General features: G+C 57.9%; 2 protein-coding genes and 1 non-coding gene across 11 annotated transcripts in view; 2 read left to right on the top strand and 1 right to left on the bottom strand.

Moving 5' to 3' along the window:
• Positions 1 to 8,276, top strand: part of FANCI (FA complementation group I) — an 85,006-nt gene extending 76,730 nt beyond the window's left edge. For 2 of the 5 annotated variants that reach the window (XM_032342040.1, XM_032342041.1), the window contains exons 32-36: positions 365 to 552; positions 1,666 to 1,719; positions 1,802 to 1,861; positions 5,502 to 5,573; positions 6,780 to 7,248. In XM_032342040.1, coding sequence (XP_032197931.1) covers positions 365 to 552; positions 1,666 to 1,719; positions 1,802 to 1,861; positions 5,502 to 5,573; positions 6,780 to 7,067 — 662 coding nt within the window. In that variant the 3' untranslated portion in view covers positions 7,068 to 7,248. Of the gene's footprint in view, positions 1 to 364; positions 553 to 1,665; positions 1,720 to 1,801; positions 1,862 to 5,501; positions 5,574 to 6,779; positions 7,252 to 8,049 lie in introns of those variants that run through there. The other 3 variants (XM_032342044.1, XM_032342042.1, XM_032342043.1) reach the window with 3 other exon arrangements.
• Positions 8,277 to 8,310: 34 nt separating this feature from the next.
• POLG (DNA polymerase gamma, catalytic subunit) lies at positions 8,311 to 25,457 on the bottom strand. 5 transcript variants are annotated; one of them, XM_032342048.1, is made up of 23 exons: positions 25,269 to 25,455; positions 23,711 to 24,490; positions 20,791 to 20,986; positions 19,816 to 19,980; positions 19,564 to 19,710; positions 19,337 to 19,416; positions 18,441 to 18,623; positions 18,204 to 18,358; positions 17,911 to 18,037; positions 16,788 to 17,024; positions 15,816 to 15,936; positions 15,580 to 15,678; positions 15,155 to 15,262; positions 13,480 to 13,640; positions 12,788 to 12,841; positions 12,569 to 12,686; positions 12,004 to 12,139; positions 11,661 to 11,907; positions 10,328 to 10,450; positions 10,035 to 10,203; positions 9,691 to 9,899; positions 8,894 to 9,054; positions 8,311 to 8,479 (listed from the first exon to the last, which is right to left on the bottom strand). In XM_032342048.1, exons 2-23 carry the CDS (start codon positions 24,328 to 24,330, stop codon positions 8,421 to 8,423), a joined length of 3,675 nt encoding a protein of 1,224 aa, XP_032197939.1. In that variant the 5' UTR covers positions 24,331 to 24,490; positions 25,269 to 25,455; the 3' UTR covers positions 8,311 to 8,420. The 5 variants fall into 5 exon arrangements, with proteins under 5 accessions (XP_032197939.1, XP_032197938.1, XP_032197937.1 ...); XM_032342047.1 differs by having other exon boundaries at positions 8,389 to 8,827; positions 8,859 to 9,054; positions 18,258 to 18,358; positions 25,269 to 25,457; XM_032342046.1 differs by having other exon boundaries at positions 8,389 to 8,802; positions 8,849 to 9,054; positions 25,269 to 25,456.
• Positions 25,458 to 25,666: 209 nt separating this feature from the next.
• On the top strand, positions 25,667 to 25,739 carry TRNAR-UCG. Its single transcript has one exon. It is a non-coding gene; the product is annotated as a tRNA-Arg (tRNA).
• The last annotated feature ends 1,214 nt before the right edge of the window (positions 25,740 to 26,953 follow it).

Genomic DNA, 26,953 nt, shown 5'->3' with positions numbered 1-26,953 from the left:
GGTGCGCTCAGGGTGGAGTCACAAGGATTGTGATGAGAGCGGGTCCCCAGAATCCAGATTGCGTAAAATCCAGATTGTGTAAAATCCAGGTTGCGTAAAAGTGCAGCTGGTAAGCCAGTGAGCGGGGGAAAGTGCAGCTCGTTTGTTAGTTGGCTTGAGCCGGATTTCCAGTGCGATGGAAAAAGTAGACGGTAGTGTGGCTTATGATAGAAGGGCTATTGATTGACTGTGCATGATGGATTGCATGCTCGTTGTCCGCAAAAACTTCCCGTTTCATCACGCTTAGTAGATTTCTAAATCTCCTTCACTTTAACCAGAAAATCAGGTCAGTGGTTTTGAGTGCGCCAATTTCATTTCCCTCCAGAAGAGCCCTCCTCTCAGGCAACCCGCCCACATCATCCCATCGAGAAAGCCATCATCATGCAGCTGGGAACTCTGCTTACCTTCTTCCACGAGCTCGTACAGACGGCCCTGCCATCGGGCAGCTGTGTGGACATCTTGTTAAAGGACCTTTGCAAAATGTACACCATTCTCACAGCACTTGTCAGATATGTGAGTATCCGGGAGATGACCCGCGTCCCTCCTGCCCTGTCGCCCCAGCCAGCTGGAGACCCAGCCAGGGCCCCGCTCTCCGCGGGGGAAGACCCCCTTGCAGAGCTCTTGCCTACCCTTGTGCAGGCTGTGGTTTGATTCTGGTTTGGTCAGTGGGTGGCGGGTGTCTCCAAAGGCCAGGAAAAAATAGCAGTTGACGGCGTAATTCTAAATCTTCTTTTAGAGGTCTCCCCCATCCTTTTGGGGGGCGGGCATTAAGTGTGTGGCATCCGCTTGAGAGTGAGCGCCTCTTTAGGACTTAATCTAATCTACGGCTGTAGAATTCAGCAGACACTTCATTGCATGCAAAATGGTACTATTTCAAACCAGTCTGGGCACTAAAGAAGTGTTTATTCCTTATTTTGTTCCTTTAACAAGTAGGTGTTAAATGCCTTACAGGTCAGGTGCATGGGTGGGAGAAAGGTTATTAATTTTAAATGCGAGGCATATTCTGCCCTGGGTTTGAGTTGATGCTCTCTAGTGTCTGTCAGCAGGGAACCCTTCTCCTGCACTTGGAATAATTTTGGTCCTCAGCAGACACTCAGCAGGAAGTAGGCACGGGTGATGTGGTTCTGATTCTAGCAGTGATCCATGTTAAATACCTAGAAGGGCCTAGACAACCCAGAAAGGACGGTAGACCGCCGTGTGGTGTCCCCAAGCAGCAGCATGGCCATCTCAGAAGGTGCGGCTCTGGCCACACGGTGTGTCTCTTAAACTTCCCTGCTGGAAATACTGAAAGCCTCTTCTCTTTACTGGCATTTTTAAAGGAAAAACAGGAAAGTCACTGGTTTTCTAGATGCAGGAGCCACTGGCCTGAAGAGCTTTTAAGGCAGTAAGATAACGAGTCAGAAACGGAAGCCCTTCGTTCGTTGTCTGTGACTGGGAGGCTCAGGAGCTTTGAGGAAGGAACAGAGGAAGCCTAGTGCTAGGATTCTCCATGAACGTGCGAGCTTGTTTCCTTTCCCTCGGCTGCCAGCAGCGAGTCCCACTCCCTTAGCTCGTGACTCTGCTGCAGGCGTCCGGGGACGGGGACGTTGACCGAGGATGTCAGCTAATCTGGGAATCTTTGGTTAGTATCTCCAGGTGTGTCAGAGCGCCGGAGGAATTCCGAAAAATATGGAAAAGCTGGTGAGTTGAAGATGCTTTTCCTGGGAATGGGGGAAGCCGTCCCTTCCTGCAGTTACATTGGTTTCCTTGTCTTTTGCTGCAGGTGAAACTGTCCGGTTCTCATCTGACCCCCCTATGCTATTCTTTCATTTCTTACATACAGGTAAGTGACTCAGTACCAGAATAGATCTGCCTGGAGGAAGGGACTTGTGTCTCCGGGGGGGACTGCGTGGTCCCGGGAGCCCAGTGTCCATGCAGTTTCTTCCCTATTTGCCATAAACCAAAGGTGCCCACTTGGAAGTGGAAGCCAAGGCTTGAGGTATTTACAGCGAAGAAACCTTTAGTCATGCAAAGAAAAAAGTTCTTCTTAATTTGGAGAAAGTGGTCCGCTTGCATTTGGAGCAGGGAAGGAACATGCCTGCTGGCACTGCGACTTGGTTCGTATTGATTCTAAATCAAGCCGTGGGCTGTCCTGCGGCGAGTGAGTAAAGTAGCAGTGGGCACGTGAAGGCTGACGTCTGATGGTGCGCGTACGTGGGGGCCCAGCCCTTCCACGGAGCGGAGGGCAGGTGGGCTAGTCTTGTCCGGTGCCCAGACCCCTTTCTCCTCCTCCTAAATGAAGAAAGTAATGGGCTCCTGCAGGACTAGGAGGAATTTTCAGTGTCCGCCAGTCACAGATACCACCAGGTTCTTGTCATACCTGACAATTGTTACTTTGGCTTATTAAACGGGGATTGTAGGCCTCTGCGTTATGGACATCTCTTGAGCCAGATAATTCCTTGATGTGTGGCCTCTAACCTGCATTCTGGGTTATTTAGCAGCGTCCTGGCCTCTACGCACCAGATGCCAGTAGCGGCCCCCAGTTGTGATAACCAGAAATGCCCCTAGAAATTGCCAAATGTCCCAAAAGGGCAAAATCACCCCCAGTTGAGACCCTGTAGCTTCAATACATAACGACCCACGGTCTCCCAAGGCCACTTAGTCCCAGGTCGAGTGAAGAGTATCACGGGCCGTTACTCATCTTCACCGAACCCAGCAGATGTGCACTGAGTCAACCTCAGCCAAAAGTCCAGAACCAGTTGTTACAGCGGTGGATTGGGACCGCTTTGTAGCGGTGCCCACGTGCTTTCTACCTCTGGGTTGTGCACAGACGCATCTTCCTGTCAGTAACTGTTTCATTCTGTGCCTGAAGGGGGCTCCCTCCCCTCCCCTGGTGCATCTGTGACCAAGGGGCCGGTCACCTGGGTTGGGCCAGAGGAGCTCTGAGTCGTGCACTGATAGCTAAGGTTCTGTCATCTTGCCTTTGTACCATGCTTGCGATCTGGGCCAGGCCTCCCGTTTGGCAACAGCATAGGCCTGCTCTCACCAAGCTGTTGATTCTGGCCTCTCCTTTAATCTCGCGTGCGTGCTTGCTCAGAAATGTTCACGTAGGTGCCGTCCTGTCAGACCCGTCTCTTGTCTGAATAGGGGATGTATCCCTCCTCTCCTTGGTCAGGTTTGGAGTTCCCCGTCTCCAGGAAGGCCCCATTTCACAGAGTTGACTGTACAGACTGAGACAGTCCTCAGAAAGGAAGAGTCTGAGCAAGTACCTGTACATGTTTCTCACCTTACAGATTCACGGTACTCATGAGCACAGCGAAGTGGCCGAGAGGTCCCACGCTGACTAAATACGTTCCGTGTACTTTTCACGTTCAAGAACTTTTTTTCTTTTTTTCCTTTATTAAATAACAAGTGCCGTTTGGCAGAATAGCAGTCCAAAGAGTACAGCTTGGAAACTAGTGCTGTAAGACCATATTCGTTTCACCAGAGCGGCGAACACGCGGAGAACCCTCCCCGGGCTCTCTAGGATCCTGGCCTGGCGTTAGGTCAGGCTTCTCTCCCTCAGCCCCTTATTCCTCCTCACTACCTTGTGAGTCAGGAGTTGCCCCGTGTAAGCAACTGGAAAGGAGGAGAGGCGAATGCAAAGAACAGAGCCAGTCCAGAGGCAGACACTGAGCCCAGATAGTCTGGCCCCACAAAAGGGGTCAGCAGACGTTTTCTCTAAGAGGCCAGAGAGTAAACGTTGCAGGCTATGGTCGGTTACGCTGCCCGCCTCTGCCGTCGTGACAGAGGGGCAGGTCAGGCCGCCTGGGCAGCGGCTCGGACAAGACAAGCAGGGACTGGATTTGGCCAGTGCCTGCTCCAGGACCCGCTGACGCTGGTGGGCGTGTGAGCTGTTAGAGGGCCTTGAGTTGGTGTTTCTCAGCCCATTCTCAAGCACTGTCTGCTGGGAGTCTCCAGGCTTCTCCTAGACTGTTTCCCCGCATCACACAGAAACCAGTTCGCGAATTCTCAGGCTGCCTTCCCCAGCCGCACCCGCGGTTGACTGGAAGCCATACACGAGTCGGCTGATCCACAGCCGGACGTTCTTCTCGGACGGTGAGACGTGCTTCGTGAGCAACCTTGGGCAAAAAGCCTCTGGTTCCTTTAATTCCAGCTCAGCCAGAAACCAGGATTGCATCTCCCACGTGATTCAGAGAGCTGTTATTCTCTTAAAGCCGCTTCTTTTTTCCCCGCACAGCCTTGGGTCTCTGTCAGTGGGACACAAGCAACGAAAACCAATACTGCAAACCCCTTAGCGTCCTGCTCCGAGCTTGCCTCTTCACGCCTCTTGGGGCACCTGGTGGGGGGTTCAGTCGGTTAAGCGTCCGCCTTCAGCTCGGGTCATGATCCCAGAGTCCCGAGACTGAGCCCCACATCAGGCTCCCTGCTCAGCGGGGAGTCTGTCTCTCCCTCTGCCTGCCACTCCCCCTGCTTGTGCTCTCTCTGACAAGTGAAATCTTTAAAAATAAAAAATAAATAAAAGATGCCTCCTCCAGCTGGGAATTTAGTCCTCCTGTATCACCAGGAATGGGCAGTGGACAGGGACTGATTGAAGGAGTTTCAGCAGAGTTCTGTCTATGGCAGCCTCCCTGCCCCTCTCTTCAAAGGGCCTCGCCCTCTACCCTGTGTTCCAAAGCTAAAAGTAGACTTCTTCACACCAGCCCCTCTCGAGTCCCTGCCATTTCTCAGTTTCCAGGACATGCCACATGGACTCCTGCTTCTCCCGTGGTTCCAGTGGTACGCTTCTCGCCATTTTCAGGTCTCTGTTTCTCATTCTCTGACTTGTGGCGTGGGGTAGGCATGTTCATCCACAGGCAGGCACAGAACGCCCCTTCAGGTAGAAGTGCCCGTGTTTTGCGTAGCTCACATGCAGTGCGGGTCTGTACTCTGCCGCCTTATCCTCGGTTCCCTTATTCTATGCCCAGAATAAGCTCTTTATTCTGCGATACTGACAACACAGGTACGTGTTCCTGGAATCTTTAAACCTTCCTCAAGCTCGTAACCACATGGCACATGAGACGTGTCTGCGGTCCCTAAGTGGAAAGACGGAAGGCCCTGGGAGCCGCCTCTGGTTTCCTCTCCTTCATGGAAACCCTTGGAGCCAACTGCCCCGTGGGGAAATCGAATTTCTGCCACCATCCTAACAGTCCCCATTGTCACCATCCTCTTGGCTGGCCTGGTGTAAGAACAGTCAGTCCTGCCTTCACTTCCATGTGCTAGTACTAAGAGCAAGATTGTAAACTTCCCAACAAGACCCCCAAAATGTCTGAGGATCATAAAGCGTCACAAAATGTTCCCCGTTTTCCAGCATCTGCCGCTGGTTCTCTCTTTGCCCAGACTTGGTCCCCTTACGAGGCCCCCCATATTCTGCCGTAATCACCTTCTTAGGAAGTTACCACCAGCATCTCCGACAGTGAGAGAATCTGTTTCTGTGTCTTTAGAACAAGAAGAGTCAGAGCCTGAAATGTACAGGAGAGAAGAAGGGGAAAGCGGCCGCGGTTGCCACAGCCATGGTAAGCAGCTGCCGCTCGCAGACACGGTGCTGGGCCACTGTGACTGCATGCAGGGGCAGAAGCCAGTCCCTGGGAGCCCACGTGTGGCGGGATTCCATTTACAGGGCAGGTCCAGGACAGGCAGATCTAGAAAGATGGAACATACATTAGTGGTGGTCCAGAGCCGGGGGAGCCTGCAGAAACGGGTAGCAATTCCTGGGGGGGATGAAAATGCCCTGCACTTGGTCATGGCAGTGGCGGTGGTTAAACAACTCTGGGTACTGAGCCCTAGATTGGTCAGCTGCGGGCCATGTGCTTTGTAGCTCGTGACGCTCTTACCGAAACGTGTGTGGGGCTGCTGCTCGGCTCAGATTGTGTTCAGAGGGAGCGTTTTTTCCCTCTGAACCAAAAGCCACATATTTTATTTAGGAAGCCCTCCAACATCTTAAGCTTTTTCTTTAAAAATGACAATGGTTTAGGATTCTCATTGGGAGGGAGTTGTTTTAGGAAAAGTTAATGAGCCCAGTAGATGCTCCCTGAAGGAAAAGAAAGGGGCAGGGCGGGAACAGGGACGAGGTCGCTCTACGACGCTGCTGGCAAAGGTCCCGTCCGCAGCATTGGGGGCAACTGCCGAATTTCAGGAGCTCCGACCCCACTCGTGCCCTTTCCCACAGGAGTGGAGGCTAGAAGCCTGCGTTCAGGAGGGTCCTAGCGGTGTTGTTTGTAAAAGCAAGTCCTGAAAAAACCGAGATGCCTATCAAGTGGACTAGCTAAATGGGTTTGACAGTACATCATACTGTAGGACATGGGCCTGAGAAAAATAAAAGTTTAATGTTCAGATACAGAATTATCTCCAAGGTCCTGTTTTTTCCCCCCAAATCCTCATTCGTGGCCTTTATTAAATTAAAAAAACACAGCAGTGTGCACCAGAATGAGCTCCTGGTGTTGGGGTATCAGGTCAGGGACGCAACCAGATTTCTCCAAGAGGCCCTTCTTTCAGCTGGTGGTCTATAAAACCGTAAATCCCAGGGGATTATCGAGGGGATTCAGTGCTCTCTCCCGTCCTCTGACGAGATTAACTGCCAGAAATCGTAGGTTACCAGAACATAAGGAACCCTGCGTTTGATTGGCAGACAGACTAGCTTTCTCCTGCCGCCGACCACTTCAGAGGACGACTTCAGAAACCTCTGAACCTGAAACTCAGGTCTTCCCTTCTTTGCCCTGCAGGCCAGAGTTCTCCGAGAAACCAAGCCAATCCCTAATCTCATCTTCGCCATTGAGCAGTATGAGAAATTCCTCATCCACCTTTCGAAGAAGTCCAAGGTAAACACACACAGCCGTGCCACTGTTCCCACGGACCTGGGAGGGGCTGCGCAGACTGAAGCAGCACAGAGTGGTGGGAAAGAAAATAGAACCCTCTCTCTATGCTCCTCGTGGTCTGATGCCCTGAGTTCAGCTATCACTTGGGAACTCTGGGAAAAGGCCATGGGTGTGTGTGCTTTAAGGAGGAACTGAAGGGTTGTTGAGGCCGTTGCTGGCGGGGCCTGTTCTGGTCGGAGGAGAACGTGCCCACAGCCCGGTCCTGTCCTAGGTGAACCTGATGCAGCACATGAAGCTTAGCACCTCGCGAGACTTCAAGATCAAAGGGAACATCCTGGACATGGTTCTCCGGGATGAGGAGGCGGATGAACCCGAAGAGGTCAGTGCCTGCTTCCAACCAGAGCGCAGGATGCCAGCCGCCCCCTGATTGTGGGTAGCCTCGATGGGAGCAGCCCAGGAGGGCGGGGAGCCCTCCCCCCCCCCCCCAGGAAAAGGCCAGGCAGGCAAGGCCGACACTAAGGACTGCAGATTTCAGACCACATGGGAGTCCCCCACATTAGCACACAGGTGGGGCAGACCTTTCCAGAATGGGGGTGAGGACACAAGTTCTTACTGTGGGTCTTTCTCGTGACCTTCTGAACCCCTGGAAGGTGACTAGCCCCAGGGTTGTGGCTCAGCAACCAGTTGGTAGAACCTCTCTGCCTCTTGCCTGGCTCAGGTGCGGCTTTTCCAGGTCCCCCGCCCCCGTGCCCTTTAGTTGTGAGGTTGTAGACCCAACCCCAGGGAGCTCCCCGTACTGCCGCAGCTCAGGTGTGTGTAGGGTGGAAGTTCACACTGCCGGCTTCTCAGAGAGCGCGAAGCTGCATTCTTCACGTATCACCCCGCAGGCAGTAATGCACCTGGCCCCATGCCCGTCCCCAAGCGGTCAGGGGGCTCGGGGAGGCACAGAGGCGCCTGTTCTCTCGCCCCCTGCCTCTGCCCTGCAGAAGGGCCTTGGTGCTGGCTGCTCAGCCCCGTGGCAGGCCTCCCTGTTCCTCCACAGACAGAACCACCTTTCGGAGAAGGGGAGAAAGCAGGACTACCACAGGCTTTGATGAGAAGATAAAGGATTTTTGTTTTTATTTCCACGGCCTCTGAGCAGGCTTATCACATTTGAGCATTACTTCTCTCCCGCTAGGGCACTGCATCAGAGCACGAGGGACAGAACAAAGAACCAGCCAAGAAGAAAAGGAAAAAAGAAATGAAATGCCTGAGTTAATGTGAACTTTGGGGCTTCTGCTTTCTTTTTACCCAACAAGCAACAGTGCCCCGTGTCCTACAGCCTGCGCCACTGGTGGCATCTTGGCTCTGAACCCACTGGACTCCGCCGCACTTTCCCTCAGAGGCAGGCCGTCTAGGCGGCTCCTGCTGCTGGCGAGGGCTGGCCTCCCGTGAGCCCTTTTGCAAGCAGCACAGCGCGAGCCTGAGTGTGGGAGCCTGCGCCGCCCCGACGGAACTCCACGGGAGCAAATTCGGGGCCTGCAGGCAGAGCTGCGGTCCAGGCCGGCTTCACGGTTCCAAGGAGCCTTTGGTGAGTTCAATTATCTGGTAAATATCCAGCGCTTCACCTGAAAGACAGTGCCCGTGGTTGGCGGTGCCCAGGAGCCAGCAAGGAGGGAAGAGCAAGGCAGAGCAACCGCCGGGGACAGAAGGTGCCGTTGGGGAGTGCCCGTCCCGTTTTCTTTCTGTATAAAATAAGCTTATTTTCTTTTTAAATGTATCTTTCTGCTTGTCTGGTATTCAAAGCACATTTTTCACCTAAAAATGCACTTTGACCTTATACAAGGTGGCATCTTAAAATATATTTCTCTGTGGTTAAAGAGGAAATATTTTGAGTTCTGGTTTCTTCCTTCATGTGCCGTGAACATCATGGTCCCTGGAGGTCCCGGGCACGCCCTCCCCGGACCCGCCCGCACCCAGACAGCGGCGGACTCCAGCCGCCCACACTCTGCACGTGCCGACCGGAGTGGAGTGCAGCTCACCCTGGGGAATCCCGTATCTCCTTTCCATCCCAGTTGGATTGGAAGGGGTTTTACAATCCATGGTCACTTCCTTCCTGAGGCACCGGTCAATATCGACTGTGCTGAAAAAGGCGACGGACTGAGGCAGGTCATTGAGACCCAGCTTGTAGGCAAACATACACCTGCAAGAGACCGGTTCCCTCTCAGACCCAGCCCTCCCCCAGCAGACCGCTGCACAGTGAGGGGTTTAGAACATGTCTCTCCCCCCGAAGTTCACTGTCAGCTGTCAGGCACAACCGCCCCAGGGGCAGATGGAGAGGGCCATGGAGTGTTAAGTACCGTCTCCATGATCCACCCATTAGTAGATCTGCTTCCCAAACTAGTTCTGAATGGTAGACCATTACGGAACTGTGATTACTGGAGTCAACCAGGTAAACTAGGAATCTTACTACAAGGGAATACAGCTCCACATAGAAAATGTTTTTTAAGCCACATCGGAGTTTCAGACTACCACCAGAAAACACTGTGAACGAGGAATCATAAACTTCTGGCACTTAAGGAAACATGGATAAAAGAAAAACCTCTCAATTTTGCATGAACTGAGAAAAGCTTTCATTTGATTTTTAAAACAAGTCTGTGGCTAGAGGAGACCACGATGGCAGCTACTCGTGGAACAACTCCCTGACCTCCTCACTACTTCCGTCATCTAGTCTGGGTTTATGGTCTTTTCAAACCCAAGAAATCCGACTTACAGCTGAGGCTGGTCTTTTTAGGACCTTCATTCCTAGGGAGATGTGAGCAGCCCCTGCCCCGCGTACCTGGTCAGGAGGTTGGTGATCTGCAGGGCCAGGGCCGCGCGGTAGCGGTCCTCCTCTCGCACCAGGTAGCGGACCTCATCGTGGATGCTGATGCAGAAGCGCCCGTCGATGGCAAACTCCTCAAACAGCCACCTCATGGACACGAGCATGAGGTGTAGATAGTCCACGGCAGAGCTCTGCACTACCCAGTTCACGCGGCTGGTCATAAACTGGGGGGGGGGGGGGGGGGCGCACAGGTCAGAGGCGTTCAGCCATACACCGGCTCGCTGTGGGGAGGTGGTGGTACCGGAGCCCTGCCCCTCCCTGTGACCCCCTCTCCCCAGGCTCCGAGGACCGCGCACTACCTCCCCCTGGACAGCCGAGGGCTCCAGGGCCCGGCTGATGCGGCAGCCCAGCACTGGGGTACACGGGGTGTCAGACATGGCAATGCTCTCCAGCTTATTGAACATTTCGGACTCCGTGCCCCCCGTCCACGCTCGTTCGGCAACCACCTCCCACTTCTTCCAGCGTGACCTGGGGACACACACACAAAAGGCAGGCTTTGCCTTTCAGCATCTCTGAGCTAAAACGAAGTATCCCAGCTCCCCCAGGCGAACCCAGACCTGCCTTCCCTCCTTAGGACACAGAAGGTTCTTACTTCCTCGAAGCTTCTCTCTGGATCTTGCGCAGATCCTGCAGGGAAACCCAGCCGTCTTCAGTCCTGTCCACAGGGAGGTCCAACTCCCTAACGAGCCACTCGCCCTCGTCCGACAGCCGGTACCTGGGGGCAGCGTCCCCACCATCATTCCCGTGGGAGTGCCTCCTGGGTGCCCGGCCCCAGGCTGCAGTACTCACAGACACCCAGGCCCATGCCTGTGCCCCTGGGCTCGACATCAGAGGGAGGAACAGGCTGAGAGGGGGTAAGTAACTTGCCAAGAGGTGAAGCCCAGACGGGAACCCAGGCCTCTGCGGGCTACGCCATGGAAGCCCAGTAAAGGACAGATGCCAGCATGGGAGCCAGCACGGTTACCACCGTCCTCGTGCTGCAGACGCCGGACTGCCCAGCGACCAGAGCGTCATGCTTTAGTGCAGGAGACACAAGGGCTGTGACCTCAGAAGGGACGGATGGTAGGGAATGGGATACTCCTTGAAGGGAGGACATGTAGAGAAGACCGCGCCGAGCCAAGTCAGACTGAACCCCTCAGTTTCCACTGCCCCAGACTCCCAGCTCCAGTGCGGCCTCAGACCCCACCAGGCCTGACCCTGACAGCTCCCGATGCCCGTCACTCACCTCCACACCGCACTGGGCCTTCCCCACCACCCGCGCCCTCAGGCCAGACTCCCCCGTGTCCCCTTCAAAGGTCTCCACAACTAAGGCCCGACCTCATCTGTCCTCATCACACAGCCCCCACAGTGCAAGCTGTACCCCTCCCCGGTGTTCGCGCGCTCCCCCTACACCCTCACTTGCTTGCCCTGCAGCCTCCCAGGAGAAGACCTGCTCGTTAAATGTGGCCTCTGGACATGGTACCTGTGGAAGGCAGACCTGTCCCTCTCCTCCCGGTCTTTAAGGCCCTCCCGGGACCCAGTAAGGCCCTGAGCACACGAGGCGGCACGGCCAGAGGGAACAAACCGCGGCCTCCTGGAGCAAAGCCCATCCGAAGTCTCCAGGGCTCCACCGCTGCCCCTACCAACGCCCACTGCCCCGCCCCGCCCTCACTCGCTCCCCGGACCCCACGCCGCCACCGTGCCGCCGCTTCGTGGCAACACAGAAGTCCAGCCTAACTCTGATGAAAACTGCTTCAAGTTATTCAATAAGCAAATGTCACAACCCCCGGGGCCAACCATCCTGGAGCCAGGTCAGAGGGCTGGAGGGAGAGGAGCCGAGAGAGGGCTCAGGCCAGGGGGAAAGCGAGATGCGACGAGGGCGGTGAAAGGGAGCAGAGGAGGCCTAAGGCCCTGGGGGAGACTCGGGTGGGGGAGGGGCCCCTCACCTGCGAAGGCCCTTGGTGACAGCGTACATCTGCTGGGCCTTCTCAGCTGCCTCCTGCCGGGTGAGCCGGTGGTTGAACTGCATCAGCAGGCGCTCGGCGAAGGGCTGCCCCGCCCCATAGATGCGGCCGTAGTTGAAGATCTTGGCGTGCTCCCGGCTGATGCCCACGGTCGCCGCGGTCTTACTGTGCAGGTCAGTGCCCCTGCTCTTCCTGCCCTGCAGTGTCATCCAGCCGAAGGCCGTGCAGCCTGGGGAGGGGGGCGGGGAGCCAGGCGTGAGAAAGGCGGTCTGGAGGCGTTCTGCCAGCCCCGCGGCTGCCTCGGCTCCAGCCCGGCCCCTCTCACCGTGCATGCCCGCGAAGTGGGCATCTCCGAGCACGGCGGCGATCCACAGCTCCTGTGAGTCCACGTCGGCGCCCACGAGCACATAGCCGGGTGGGGCCTGCACCATGGCCTTCAACTCACTGCCTACTCGGTCAGGCTGTGGAAGAGGGAGGTCAGGCCCTCCCCAGACACACCAGTGAGACTCCTCCCCCTGCCCCATTCCTGGAGCCGGGCTCCACTGAGAGTGCTGGCGCTTTCGGTAATGCCAAGCACGGCCCCACACTCCACTCCCAGGGGCTCCCAGGACAGCCGCCGAGCAGCAGCGCGAGGGGACAGTAGACATCCGGCCCCGCCTCCACCCCACCGCAGCTGTGCGCATCACGCCTCGTCCGTGTCTGACTACGAGGAGGGGCTCAGGTCAAGTTTGCTGAAGGAACCACAGAGCGGCAGAGCTAGATTTGAACTGGGGTCCCGACTGCCCCAGAACTTAGGTTCCTTTTCGTGCTCCTCCCGTAAACCCTCTGTACCCAGTTTCTAAGGAACCCAGGAGAGGCAGCATAGAGACGCGAGGGCAGCGCATACATACCCGGGCGTTGCTGGCAGTAAGCCATGTGGGCTCCACGGCCCGGCGCGTGATGGTGCCAGCAGTCACCACCTGAGGCAAGATGGCCCCGTAGCGACCTTCCTCATCGTAGTCGGGATGCCTGGTAGGGTAGGGGAGAACATGAGTCTTGGCAGCTTGCTGTAGTCCTAGGTCCTCCCCTACTCAGTTCTCCCGTCCCCTCAACCACTTGGCAGGCCATACCTGGTCACAGCACGGGGCAGAGCCGACCTGGGCAGCCACACCACCATCTGGGAACTGCGGGGACAGGACTGAGGCTCAGGAAAGCCAAGAGGAACAGAATCCAGCTCTGGGGGCCACCGCGTCCCCTCCTGGCCAGGCCTCACCCTCTCCCCACCGACTTCATTCAGGGCGGCCGGCACAACCAAGGCCTGGGCCCTAAGATCCCTTATCCAGGAGTATATGCCATCTGAGAACCAGGCAGGCCTCCCAGATGGCTTCTGCCCTGCCCCAGAGTGTCTGTGAGGAGTCTGACCTCGGCCCTCCCATGAGCACCTCGGCCACACTCGGGGCAGACCTCAGCAGCCACGGCAGCAGCCTTCTGGCAGCCAGCCCTGCGGCAGAGGCCAGCTGCCCTCCATACCCCTCAGCCACATCCAGGGCTCCAGCAGCTCCACCATCCAGGCCCAACCACACCACTTTCTACATAAACACAGAGGCTGAGGCTAGGAAGGAAAGGGGCCTGCCCGCAGTCACACGGCACCCAAACCACAAGAAGCCAAGCCTCAAGACTGTCGCTGGGGTGTCCCTCCGGTGCGGCACAGGGGGGTGGGCAGGGGGAACCGGGGTGGGAGGTGGGAGAAGGGGATCCCAGGGCTGCCGTAACCTGGCCAGGGGCACAGATGACAGGTTTCCACCCTCCCACGGCGGCCCACCTGATTCGTTTATGGGCATTCCTCCAGAAAGAAATCATTTTGTTGATTTCCAAGGCACGGGGCCCGCTGGCACCTCCTGGGCCGGCCTGCAGGGTGCGATCCTCCATTTTGGGCAAGAAGTCCTTGGCAAAGGGGCTGCCCACGTTGCAGCTGCTACCATCCTGAAAAGGGCAAAGGAAGCAGGGGCTCTTGGAAGCTGGTGGCAGATCCCTAAGGAACCCCCTGTGCACCTCAGCTCTGACCACCAAGCCCAGAACCTCAAGCAAACCAGTCTAGGGAAATCCCCAAATGCAACACAGGTGCATGTGCACGCACGCACATGCACAAGCAACGGAGACACAAACGCCATCTCCCTCCACCAGGCAGCTGCCCCCTTGTCTGGGGTGGGGGAGGGTACATAAGGATCCGAGGTCCCCAGCAGATGTCCCACACTGCAGAGCGTGGACCCATATGAGCTTTCATCCTACATGTGTGTATTTATGATAAAACTATGAAAAGGATGCCTGGGTGGCTCAGCCGTTAAGTGCCTGCGTTTGGCTCAGGTCATGATCACCAGGGTCCTGGAACTGAGCCCCTCCTCAGGCTCCCTGCCCAGCAGAGAGCCTGCTCTGCTCTCCCTTTGCTGCTCCCCCTGCTTGTGTGAGTGCGTACACGCACACTCTGTCAAATAAATAAGATCTTAAAAAAAAAAAAAAAAACGATAAACAGCACATGGTGAAACTGTCATAGAAATATCTAATAAAACAGAAGTGTAACAATAGGGCGCCTGGGTGGCTCGGTAAGTTGAACCTCTGCCTTCGGCTCAGGTCAGATCTCAGGGTCCTGGATCGAGCCCCAAGTCGGGCTCTCTGCTCAGCGGGGGGCCCGCTTCCTCCTCTCTCTCCCTAACTGCCTCTCTGCCTATGATCCATCAAATAAAATCTTCAAAATAAAAATTTTAAAAATCATTTTAAAAACAAGTGTAACAATGAACTGTAATAAAAGTTATACGTATCTGTATTCCCTCAAAATATCTCACGTACTGTATCCACCCTTCGTGCACTGACGTGAGGGATAAAATGCCTCCTGTCTCCGTGAGATGAAGTGAGGTGAGAGACACAGGCACAGGCCGAAGCCTCAGTCTCCTCGTGGCCTCCTGAGGCTGCCTCAGCAGGAAAATCCTCAGCGGACACAGGGCGGCTCAGTCAGTTGAGCATCTGTCTTTGGCTCTGGTCATGATCCCAGGGTCCCAGGACTGAACCCCGCATCGGGCTCCCCATCCTCTGCAGGGAGCCTGCTTCCCCCTCTCCCTCTCCCACTGTCTGCCACTCCTCATGCTTGTGCTATCTTTGTCAAATAAATAAAAGCTTAAAAAAAAAAAAAAGGGCAGATCACCTGCTTCAGGATCGAGGCTGACCCAGGGAACCACCCACCGTGGGACACCAGCACCCATCATGTGACCCACATGCCCGACACTTGATAGCCACCGTCATTTAATCATACCACCATGCCCCTCGCCACCCAACTTTCAGGAGGCAGAGACTCCAAGAGATGGGGAACTGTCTGGGACCATGCCCTGCCCCACCACGTGTGTTGCTCCTGTGCTAGGGCGCTTCTGGGTTGAGTCACTCCAGGGACATGGGCACCCAAGGCACGGTGAGGGCAGCACGGGACAGGCGTCTATCAGGACACACACCTTGTGAGGCAGCTTGAAGAACCAGCAGCCGGGGACGTCCACATCGTTGTAAGGTCCGTTGCCATGGTGATAGGCTGGCTGGCTGCCTTTGGGGCCACCAGCGGCAGTCTGTGGGGGCCACACACCTAGATGAGGCCCTGCTCAGCACCTGCATTCGGTGAGGGCCAGGGCATGGGAAAAGGGCCTGAGGCAGCCAACGGTGTGCTGAGAAGTGGCAGGATGACCACAAGCCTCAGGCTCCCTCCTCGGCCTCCAAGAAACACGGGGCCACCCACGGGCAAGGCAGTGTGTCCCCACCCCCACCCCCGGGACCTTGGGAATGCTCTGGCAAGGGGGAGAGCTACATAGGGCACAAGAGCAAGGCCCCGCCACCCAGAGCCTGCCGAGCGCCCGCCCAGACAACCCCAGCCCAGAAGCCCGCTCACCAGAGCCGGGGGCTGACTGGGGACAGCCGCTCCGCAGCGCTCCGACCTGGCCTCCACCTCCGCTTCTGCCTCTGCTTCCAGGCAGCCCAGTTCTTCCACCTGGATGGGCCCAGGTGCCAAGGAAGTGAAGCAGGGGGCTGGCCTAGGGCCAGCACCGCAGGGCCCCCAGGGCGCCGCCCCCACCCAGAAGGCCACCTGTCCCCAGGAGGGAGCAGAGACTTCAGAGCTGCCCTCACCGTCTGCCACATGGCACTGCCGTCAGCGAGCAGGAACTCCTCCGCCAGGCCTGCCTGCTGGGGCTCCGGCTGCTGCTTCCCCTGTTCAAGACAGTGCTTCTTGTACAGGGACTCGATGGCTCTGTGCAGAGAAGAGCAGCGGCCTCTGATTACGGAGGGGCCCGGGCCGGGCAGCTTGCTAGGGCCTTCCCCAACTCCCTTTGCTCAGGCCTCAGAACCAGCTCTGAGGCAAAGCGGGACAGCGCTCTCCCTGGTTTTCAGACAGGGAGTGACAAATCCAAGTAAAACACAACACACCGGTGGCAGGCGAGGGTGCGAGCCCTGGTCTGACCCCAATCTGAGCTCCCAGCTCGCAGCAGCCGCCTCCCCTGGGAAAGCTCTGGGAGCTGAGCAGCCTTGCCCACAGGACCCCGGGCCCCTTTTGTCCCCAGGGCTCTGCAGGTAACTCGGGCTGTCCTGCAGAACCGGGCCTCCCAACTTGAGCCATGTGGAGTGCCACGGCTTGTCCCCAACACCTGCCTGTCCAAAGCTCAGGACTCGGGATCTCAGACAAGTCCAGAGACTTCCCTAGACCTCTGTTCTGCCAACTCTACCGTGTGGCTAACCACTCGATCTCACGCGGCTGCCTGCGAACCAACAAGGGGCACCACGAAAGCTTTATGATCAGAGTGGAACTGGTGCTTGATAAACTCTACACAGAAAAGAAAAACAGCCCACCTCCGCTGCTGCTCCCGACAGCCCCCCGCAGCTCGATCCCGGGAAGGCAACTGTGCCACTGGACCCGAGGGCAGGGCCTCAGGCCTCCACGCCCCTCTGGGGCTCCGACCGCACAAGGAAAGGGCAGCCACGGAAACGAGGACTCACACCCAGACCCTCACACCCCAGCTCTTCCCGCTGGCCTGGGCCAGGCTTGGGTCCTCCAGCAAAGGGAAGGGGTCCCCAGACTCCACCTTTTCCTTTCCTGAGCCTCACCTGTAGGGGCAGGCCACCCCAGCTGAGGCCGGGGCGGTTTCCACGGGCGCCTGGGCTAGGTTGTCCCGCCGCCCGGGCACCAGATACCCCCAGCCATGCCGCTCCGAGCAGTGCAGAGGGAAGCCATCCCAGGTCATCGCCATGAGTTTTGGAGTGACCCGCATCTGCAGGCTGAGGAGGCTGGGGCCCGGGGTCCACGCGGGGTCATCTAGCCGGGGACAAAGCTTCCGGTACCACCTGTGCCCCACCCGAGGAGAGCAGTGTCACCGCTATGAGGGGAGGACAGCACAGAACCACAAGCCAGGCTCCCTCTCCCATGACCACGCCCACCCTTCAAAGCCCCGAGGCTTTCTGGTGACCTCAGCCTAGAGTCCCAGTGCCCTCCCTCTGCAGGTACACCCATGACCCCCAGGAAGTCCCCTAGAATAATTCACGCATCTGAAAAGGAAGATCCTAGGTCAGGCCTACCAGACTAGTCAGAAATCAAGGCCTGTAAGTGTGGGCCAGCACTGGGCTCCTTCCCAACCTCCATTCCATATAGAGCAACTGGCCCGAGAAGACAGCAGATCTGCCCCACTGCTGCTCCAGGGACACACCAGGGCTTTCAGAGCCCCATCTATCACACACTGTTCACCACGGCCAACCCGAAGGTTGTATCCTGCTATTCACCCTGGTTGCCCCTATTTTCTCTTCTCTGCCTGTCTATGAGGCTCATAAAAATCCCCTCCTCAAGGAAGCCTTCCCTGATTTCTCCAGGCAGAGTTAGGTGCTGCCTCAACACTGCTCACTCTTCCTTCTCATCAGGAATATAAAGACTAGCTGCCCGGGTTGGTTTTCGTGCCTAGCTCCTCCTAGGGAGAAGCAGCTCCTAGAAAGGAACCATCCCTATCTGTACCCCAGGTGGCTGCAGTGAGCCCAGCATTCAGCAGGGGTTCAGTGCACTTGCACTGAATGAGACCAGCGAGCTGGGGGTCAGAATGAGCAAGTGACTGGAAGATAGAAGGAATGGCAGCAGGTCCCCAAGGGTTCCCCACAAACACCACCCTGGTGCTGGGGCCCAGGTAAAGGGAGTCTCATGGGAGGAGAAGTGCGGACTCTGGACACATGAGGGGCTGAAGCTCACCCAGGGTGTCCAGGAAGGTGCTGGGGCCGCTTGGGCAAGACCTCTGCAGTCCCCTTCAAGCGCTCCAAGCAGGCACGAGCCATGCCATCTCGCTGAACCTCCTCCTCCTCACTGGGGGGGCCGGGGTCTGCAGAGGGTGGGCAGGACCATCAAGACCCGCGGAAGGGTCTCTCCGGAAGACCTGCCCAGCCACTTATCTCTGGAAGGCCGGAGGACCCCTTTCAGTGGTCCCAGTGGGTCCCAGGACCTTCCCAGGGACCATCCCTGCCCCACCTCCCGCCCATGCTCCCCACCTTCCTGATCCTTGGGCTCCCCAGGGGCCCCAGCCCCCTCGATGGGCAACTTGCTGGCTGTAGTTGGCTCCTTCCTCTTCACCTTCTTTGCCTTCTTCTGCTTAAACTCTTGCAGGTCCCACTCCAGGTCCCAGAGCCAGGGGTCTTCCTTGTACCTGCAGAGCGAGTACACCAGGGTTGCGTAAGGCCCAGCCCACCCGTACTCACCTAGATCCTGCCCTCCCAAGGCCTGCCTACCTCTGTCCTGAGAGCAGCTGGCAGGCGTCGTTGGCCAGGTCCATCAGTGACTTCTTCATCTCCCGCTGGAGCTCCTCGTACGTGCTCTGCGCCTCTGCCAGGTACCGCTCCCAGTTGTGGTTCACGGGCAGGTAGGAGACCCCCATCTCCAGCATGCCAGCCAGGGTCACTGGGTGGGGGCACCTGGGGGTGGGGGGAAACACCACGGCGGTCAAAAATGGCCCCAGAAAGCAAGGCGTGGGCCCAGTCCCTGAGCCAGTCTGGCGAGCCTCAACCTGACCACCCAGGCAGTGTAGCGCTGATGCCAGACCAGGTCTCAAGCCCAGCTTGAAGACTCTAGAACCCTGAGATGCTAGGTAAGTCGCTTCCCCTGACATAGACAGTTCCTCTATCAAGTGGATACAGTATCATCCCGACCTCAAGGGATAATCCTTGTTACAGTTACAGGCAAAAGTGGAAACAGGTCAAGCCTCAGCACCCCACACTGAGCTAGATCACAGACAAGCCTCCCAATGGGGCTGGGCGTTATTTGTGTATGCTTTACAGACACACACAGACACTGAGAAACCAAGTGACCTGCCCAAGGGCAAATGAATGAGGCAGGCCAGTCAATTCAAATGAAGTCTAGGGGACACTTGTGACTGGCCACACTGTATGAGTGACTCACTACCAAACATGACCAAGACAGATGTGAAGCCCTGGGCTCAGGGTCTGGGCACAGACAGGGTGCTCAATCAGCCAGGACCACACACAGGAAGCACTGCCACAGCCCTCAGCATTCCCCTCCAGGCCCTGAAAAGGCTAAAGTCCACAGGCTGAGGGAGACCTTCTGACCAAGGACCCAGGTACCAGCACTCTACTGACCCCCAGGGGTTCCCACCGGGGCCCCCCCTCACCTCTCCAAGAAGAGCGGTAGCTGCTGCTGGAAAACCTCATAGGTGGCCCACACGTCCTGGGCACAGTACTGCATCAGGTCCTGGCACAGGCGACAGGAAGGCGCTGGGTGGGCAGCCATCCCACTGCCATGGCCAGGTCTCAGGGTCAGGTTGGGCAGCCACACTCCCTGGGGTCAGCTAGGGGCTGCCACGGCCCAGCCCCCCAGAGCCCCTCACCAGCACCGTACCTGGAAGTTCTCACGGATGTCCTTCATGCTACCCTTGACAAACAGCTCTCGAGGCTCCTTCTCTAAGGGGGGCCCCCCAACATAGAGGCCGTGCACGTCTGCCAGATTATTGACACTGCTGATGTCCAGCCAGTCCCAGGACGAGATCTGGGGGGCCAGAGCGAGGGATACAGTTCAGCCTCGGGACAGACAGGCAGGCTGGTGAGACAGTCCCAAGCGGCCCAGTCCGGCCTCCCACAGTTGAGCGCTCACCGCTGGGCCACCGGCTTTGCGGGGGGCCTTCTGGCCTCGCTGCGTGGGGTGTTGGGCCTTGCGCTTGCCCTGCTTGGCTGCCATCCACAGACTGCGCTGGAAACCGCTGAGCCCCGAGATGGCCATGTGCATGCTCATGGTGTCCAGGAAGCGCATGCGGGAGCCCTGTGGGGGGCAGGGGGGGCTGGAGCTGAGGCCACTCGGCACTGCTTCACCCCACCAGCCCCACCCCAGCCTCCTATCACACGACCTTCCAAAACTTAAGACTCTCCTCGTGCTTGCTCACACTTAGCCCTCTGGCGGGGACAGGCTCGCCCTCCCACATCCCACCCTCCAAGGGGCAGGCTTGGCTCAACCACAACACACGGGTCCCTCCCAGCGGGTCCAGCCACAGCTCTGAGGGCTGCCTTGGGAACAGAGGGGCCAGATCGAGGCCTTCTGAGCTCCCAGCCTCGGCCCCCCACCCCAGCCCTGCTGCTCGCAAGCTCTGTAGCCCTGTTCAGGTCAACAAGGCTACCCTCACCAGGCCCACCTTTCTGCTGGGCTGGCTGTAAGGAGGCATCGTTCAACTCCCCCCCGCCCAACCCTGCCAGGTAGCTTCTGCCTGTGCCCCCTTTTCACAAGTAAGGAAACGGAGGCTCAGGGATGGTAAGGCGCTCATACTGCTTGCCCCTGTTGGGGGCAGGTGTGAGCCCAGGCTGTGGGCCCAGAGCCTCCAAAGACCCACGCTATGCTCTAAACCACCACGCCGAGAGAAGGGGTAGCAGTACTCCCTGACAACGCCCGCGCCGTACCAGGCCAGTCCTGGCGAATGAACAGCAGGGCCCAGGGACCAGGGGCTGCGCTAGTCAACAGGCAGGCCCCACAGCTGCTACCAAGATAGAGACGAGGAAAAGCAATGCCTTCCCTAACCCCCAGGGTCAGAGCTCTCAGGACACCCCCTGCCAGAAGCTACCCTGGCCCCAGGAACCTTACCTGGATCAGGTACTGCTCCCTGATATGGGCTCGATCAAAGCACACGTTGTGCCCCACCACTAACTGCTCCTGCCAGCCGCGCCGGGTGGGGCCGCCAGCACTGGCAGGGACCTCCAGAGGAATGAGGTCAGCCGGCGACAGCTGGTTGGTCCAAGAGTAACGCTCTTCCACCAGCCGCCGGCTGCACCAAGAATACCTAAGGGAGGCGAGAGGCAGACAGGCTGGGCACAGGCGCGGCCGACTTCCACTCCGCGACACCCACCGCACACCTACCGCCGCGAGCCGGCTCCCGGGCTAGCAGCTGGGACGCGAGCGAGCCCAGGGAGTGCTCCCCACCCTCACGGAGCCGGAGAGCGGGTGGGGGCGTGTGGGAGGGAGGTCATAAAAGCTCCTTGACTTCGCCCTTCCACAGATAAAACAGAGCTAAATGCTGCATGCTGGGGGTCCCACACGGGCACCCAACCTGGACCCCAACAAGGTGGTGGGGTCCAGGGTTCACAAAGTCTGTGTTTATGAGCACTGTCTACCCCTCGGGTCTGGAAGCACCCAACAGCAGGTGTTCAAAACGTTAGTAAGGGAGACAGACAATTCCAACAGAATCCAAAGTGGGAATTTTTTTTTTTGGTTGAAAGTAGCAAAAAAAGGAAAAAAAAAAAAAAGACAAATGCTGCACATGTACAGGATGAACCATCTAAATAACGGCTGGAAAGACTCTGAAGGACCAAGAGCAAATCACGCACCTTGGAGCAGGTGCGGGCCTCTCCGAGCCACGCGCAGGGAGCCAAGGGCAAGTGTGGGCCTGGAGGGGCCGGGCCACCCGGGCAGAGAAGAGCACCATCTGCGGGCGCCTGACCCCGACTCAGGGCAAGGCTGGAGGGTGCCCAAGATCCACGAGGCCAGGCATGGCAAGGCCACTGAGGAAAAGCCCACTGTGAACCACAGAGGACGCCAGAGAGTCAAAGCCACTCAGCACCAAACGGAGGGACGAGGCCTCGTGTGACCTCTGCAGCCACCCAGCCCCCCCTCCGCCCCGGAGCAGTTGGGGCCATGCGCCCCCGCCGCAGCTTCAACAAACACAACAGCACCTTCCACAGGGGAGGGGGAAACCGGCAGAAAGCGGCTCCTCGTTTTAAACCTGCTAAAGTCTAACTCACAACCAAATGTGGCCATACGCTCAGGGACGCAGGCCGCGACCGCCTCCCCCTTCTGAGCCCTGGCTGGAAGAGGAGGCTGGAAAGTGTCACATGTCTGAGGCTATGGTGACGGCAGGAACTCCAGGCACAACAAAAAGGCCAGACTGGTGTCAAGATCCAGGGCTGCAGCTGCGCACAGAGCCGTCTTACTACACGTCTGTGACAAAAAAGCAGCCAACATGCAAACACGTGTGGCACATTCAAGAGGTTTCAAATCAATGCCGTTAACTCTCTACACTTGTCCTGTGAACCGCAGATCAATGTTGGCACCTGTGTGACGACCCCCTAGTGCGACGACCATAGTCCTCAGCCACAGCCTTTGGGAAGCTGCTCTGCGGAATGGCTAAGCTGCCCTCCCCCGGGCCCCCCAAACCACCCCAAAATCTCAGGCTGAGCTGGAACTTGCGGTTACACAGCCACACGGGAGGGACATGCCCAAGTTCACAGCAGACTGCTCGGAGGGGCCCCATCTGGCACTCCCCGCCCCTCCAGTCAGGCTCCCAGGGGGAAGGCCCCCACGGGAGCCCAGGCCTCGGCAGGGACTCCTGCCACCCCGCAAACCGAGCAGTTGCCCCCAGGACCACTGGCAAGAATGGACTGAGGCTGAGAGGGTGGGGAGGGCGGGGGAGGAAGGAGGAGGGAGAGAAAAGGGGGCTTGAGGTAAAATGGCCAAAAATGACCGAGAGATCAAAAACCAAGTCTTTCTTGTCACTGGTTTCCTAATTTGCCTTCAGCCACCACAGCCTGCTTTACCTTCTCAAACAGTGGGTGGTACTCCCTCTACGTGGACCGTCAAGTCACACAGGAAGCACTGAGATTCTCTTCTCAACTGGGACTAAATCAATGCGGAACCTGGTTTTGCTCTTTTCAGCCATTAATGCCTACCTTATCTATTTAGCCAGGTTTTCACCATTTTCAACTGCATATTTAACATTTCGCAGCTTTCTGTACAAAGATGTAGCTTCCAATAGGGATAAAGAAACTGCTAACTTTTGTGCTGGCCATGCCTGAAAGCATTGGGGCTGTAAAGAGTATTTTAATCCTGGAATGAAGAATAAAAAAGGGGAGAAACAGGACTGCCATCATTGTTTGAAAAAGAAACGTGGGTAGCACTTAGAAAGTTATTTAAAAAGAAGAGAGAAATTTGGATATACCTTCCGGGGACCAAAATGCCTGTTTGGGAGGCTGGGGACAATGAGGAGGGGTTGCGGGGGTGGGGGGGGTGCTTCGTCTGGGTGGGAGTGTTTGGCGACATTGTAGGGATAGCTGGTCTGGCATTTAAGGGAGCAGCTGGCGACGCTAAATGCTCTGTACTGTCTGGGACAGCCCATGATAACCACCAGCATCCCCAAACAGAAACACTGTTCAAAGGTCTTGGACTAACTTCTCAGGAAGCAATTAGGGGAGGGGAAAAAGCACCCAATCCAGGTGGCCTCTAATGGTCTCCCCTAGGATCCCAAGCACAAGCTACTGTCCTTCTCCACATAGCCCCTATCACCACCTGCTGTTTGCTTGGGTGTTTGTTAACTGCCTGTGTCTTCCCACCAGAATATAAGCTCTGTGAAAGCTGGGGTCAAGCCTACTTTAGTTCACCACGAATCCGCAGTCCCTACAAGAGCACCCTGGTGGCACACAGTGGGACCTCCGGAAACGTTCACTGAGACGAACCATTCAGCTGGGCCCCCCCACACCTGTGCTAAAGTCCCCGGAGCCCAGCCCCTACTTACCAGGCCGAGGGGGATATGGCCACCGCCAACGTGGGGCAAGTTCCCTCTGCCAAGCAGACCTCCACGTCGAACACCAGGGCCCGCTCCTCGGGGATGGCCACGGGTACGGCCTCCCCCGCGGGGCCGTACCGGGTCCAGCCCTCCGCCCAGGCCCAGCTCGGGGGCTGGGGGGGCAGCTGGGCCTGCAATAACGAGTTGGCCGCCTCCAGGTAGGGCAGGCTCTGCTTCTGGGCCAGGAGCCGGAAGTGCTGGTCCAGGCTGCCCCCGTAGAGGGGCGGCAGGCGCAGCTCCACGTCCGGCAAGGGCGTGGCCGGCTGCCCCCAGAGCCCGTGCCGCTGCAGGTGCTCGACGCTGCGGCGCACCGCGGCCTCGCCGGGCGTCTCCCCGCCGCGCCCGAAGATTTGCTCGTGAAGCCCTCTCGAGAGCATCTGGATGTGCAATGGGTTGTGCCGCAGCTGCCCGCCCTCCGAGGATGGCACTTGCTGCGGCGGCGACGGCGGCGGCCCGTCGCTGGGGACGGGGGCGGGGCCGGAGCTGGAGACCCAGCGCCCCGGAGCTGGAACTGGCCCTGGCCCGACGGTGGTGGCGCCGGCCACCCTCTTCCAGAGCAGGCGGCTCATGGTTGGTGCAGGGAGCCCCCCGCTGGGAGTCAGGACACCTGGCTTTGGGCTCCAGCTTGGCTGCTTTTACTGGCCGAAAGACGTGGAGGGAGACACGTCCTGTCTCTGTTTTCCAGTCAGTGAAATGGGTCTGACCATGCCTGCCTTCCACCCACAAATCCTGAAGGAGACAGACGATACCAAGTGTTATTTCTCACATGTGCAGTACGTGGTCCGTGACGAGCCGTCACTCCTCGAGCACTCACTGCGTCCCAGGCAGCGTGCCAGGAGCTTTTAGGGACATTTTCTCAGTGAAGCCCCCAACAGCCACGAGAATCACCAACACCCCTCCTGAGGACACTGAGGTTCCAGCAGGTGCATCAGTGAACTTGGGGGAGGAGGACGCAGTGGTTACGAGCGACGGTCCCGGAGGAGGACGCGGCGGGTTTGAATCCCGGCGCTGGCTGTCAGGAGACGCGTGACCTTGGGCGAGCTCCCTAAGGCCCCAAGCTCCTGCTCCGTAAAATGGGATTACGGATTCTATCGGTCACGCGGAACCGCTGTGCGGGTGACTCAGGGCGAACAAGTCGCGAGACCCGACCCTCGGCAAACGCTTGCCAAAGGGTGGCCGCCAGCTCCGCGACCGGCGCGGCCCCAGGGCCTAGCGCCGCCAGGTGCCAGCCCCCGGATTCGAACCCGCAGGGCGGGCCGCCGGCCCCCGGGGCTCCCACCCGTGCCCGGGCCGTGGCCCCGCCGGCCCAGGGCGCCCTGCAGGAGGCCGCGGCCCCCGCGCGCCCGGGCGCCCGCCCGTGCCCGTGCCCGGCGGCGCGCGGTGCGCCCTGGGACGAGCCTCCGCCCAGCTCCGGGCCTCGCTCCCTGACTGGAGAGGGAGGGGCCGCACCGCCGCTCGGCGACCCGGCCTCCCCTGCTCCCCGCCCCGGGCCGAACCCGCCGGAAACCTCGGTCCGTCCGCTGCTTCCCGGGCTGCGGCTCCCGACCCCAGGTCCACGGAGCGGCGTCTCCCTCCGCACGGCCTACGCAGCCTCGGGGTGGCGTGTGGCCTCCACCCGACCAGTCCGCCTCGCTGGCAGCCGCAACTTCCCGTCTGCTCCCCGCTCCGTCCCGCGGCTACCCGAGAGGCAGGCGGGAGACTCCCGGCGCGACCAATAAGAGCGCCGCAAGTGGACCGGTCCGTCCGCAGGGGGGAGAGGGAGACTTCCGGGTGGGCTCTCCCGGCAGTACCCTGGTAGCCAAAGTCCAACCTCCCCTGCCCAAGGAACAAATGGATTGGTCCCAGGCAAGCCGGTGGGCGGTAAAGCTACTTTTCAGATTGTCCAAAGAGAGCTAGGCGTCGGGCGGCCGCGTGGCCTAATGGATAAGGCGTCTGACTTCGGATCAGAAGATTGCAGGTTCGAGTCCTGCCGCGGTCGCAGAGGATCCGCTCACAATTTTTGGCCTGTTCCGCCTTCAGAAGTCAGCGCCGCGACCCGCATTTCACCCCACCCCACATCGAGATCTGGGAACGCCGGGATTCTCAGAAGTAACGGTTCCTCCCTCCGATCACGTCCCTATGAAGTGGCTCACCTACGTGTCCCGGACTCCGGGGCACGTTTCTAAATTGCACCACCAGCCGCGCGTACCCGCAACGCAGGTGGAGGAGGATGGAGAGCGAGGGGCATGGTTTAGGGAAATCCTAATTCACACTCGATTGGTTTGTGGGAATGACAAGGGTTCGCAGCTGGAAGGGAGACGCGTCCTCCCCCAGCCCCCTGCTCCAAACATACTGCCTTTTGGGGAACCCGAGTCTGCGGTCCGGTCGCCAGCCCCCCGCCCGAGCGCCTGGGGAGCCTTCCAGCCTTTTCGGTCTCCCGCCTCCTCATCCCCCTCCTCTTGCTCCAGGGGCCGCAGCCGCTCTGCTGTCGGTGCCCGTTGGTCCCTGGTCCATAGACTGTAAAGTACCTGGAGGAATGAGGCCCTCGTGAATAACTAGAGCCTGAGGCTTGGAGCTCGGAGAGCAGCTGCGCCGATTTAAGGTCACGGGAGATTTGGGGTCGACCCGAGCTCACAGAGCTGATTAAGGACCACATTCTGGCCTCGCTGGAAGTCAGTCCCCACCTTCCAGCCTGTGCATGTGTGGGGACAGCCTGAACGTATTTGACAAACTGACCGTATTTTCCGAGGGTAGCGTGGGCGGATAGCCAGGCCGCTTCCTGCCACCTCCTGTTGCCCCCAGAGAGGCAGCGAGAAGCCCCAGACCAAGGCTTGGGAAGGCAGCACTGAGCCTTGATTTTTCCATACATTTTCCCCTTTATTTTTAAGTATGAGATATTTTTCATATGCTATTCTAGGTATGTTTAATAGACACACAAATATTTGATTTATTTTGTTTTTCTTTTGGCCAAAAAAAATCCAGTCAACTGAAAATCCACGGTATCATAATCTGTTTGTTGTTGGGTTTGTTTGGTGGTTGTTAGTTTTCACTTAATCTTATAACTGTTCACATTTTTGCAAAATGCAGAGAGGGGATCTCAGCTTAAATCAGGGAGTCCCTGAGTGGGGAAAATGCTTGTCTTATTACTCCTAATCTCCTAGTGCAATCAAGCTTCTCCTTCAATTGTGACATTAGGTGACCAAGCACAATCCT

The sequence above is a fragment of the Mustela erminea genome, chromosome 5 (genome assembly GCF_009829155.1).
Source record: "Mustela erminea isolate mMusErm1 chromosome 5, mMusErm1.Pri, whole genome shotgun sequence".
NCBI lineage: Eukaryota > Metazoa > Chordata > Mammalia > Carnivora > Mustelidae > Mustela > Mustela erminea.
Note: the sequence above shows the minus strand (reverse complement) of the source record. Positions and strands in the feature narration are given on the sequence as shown.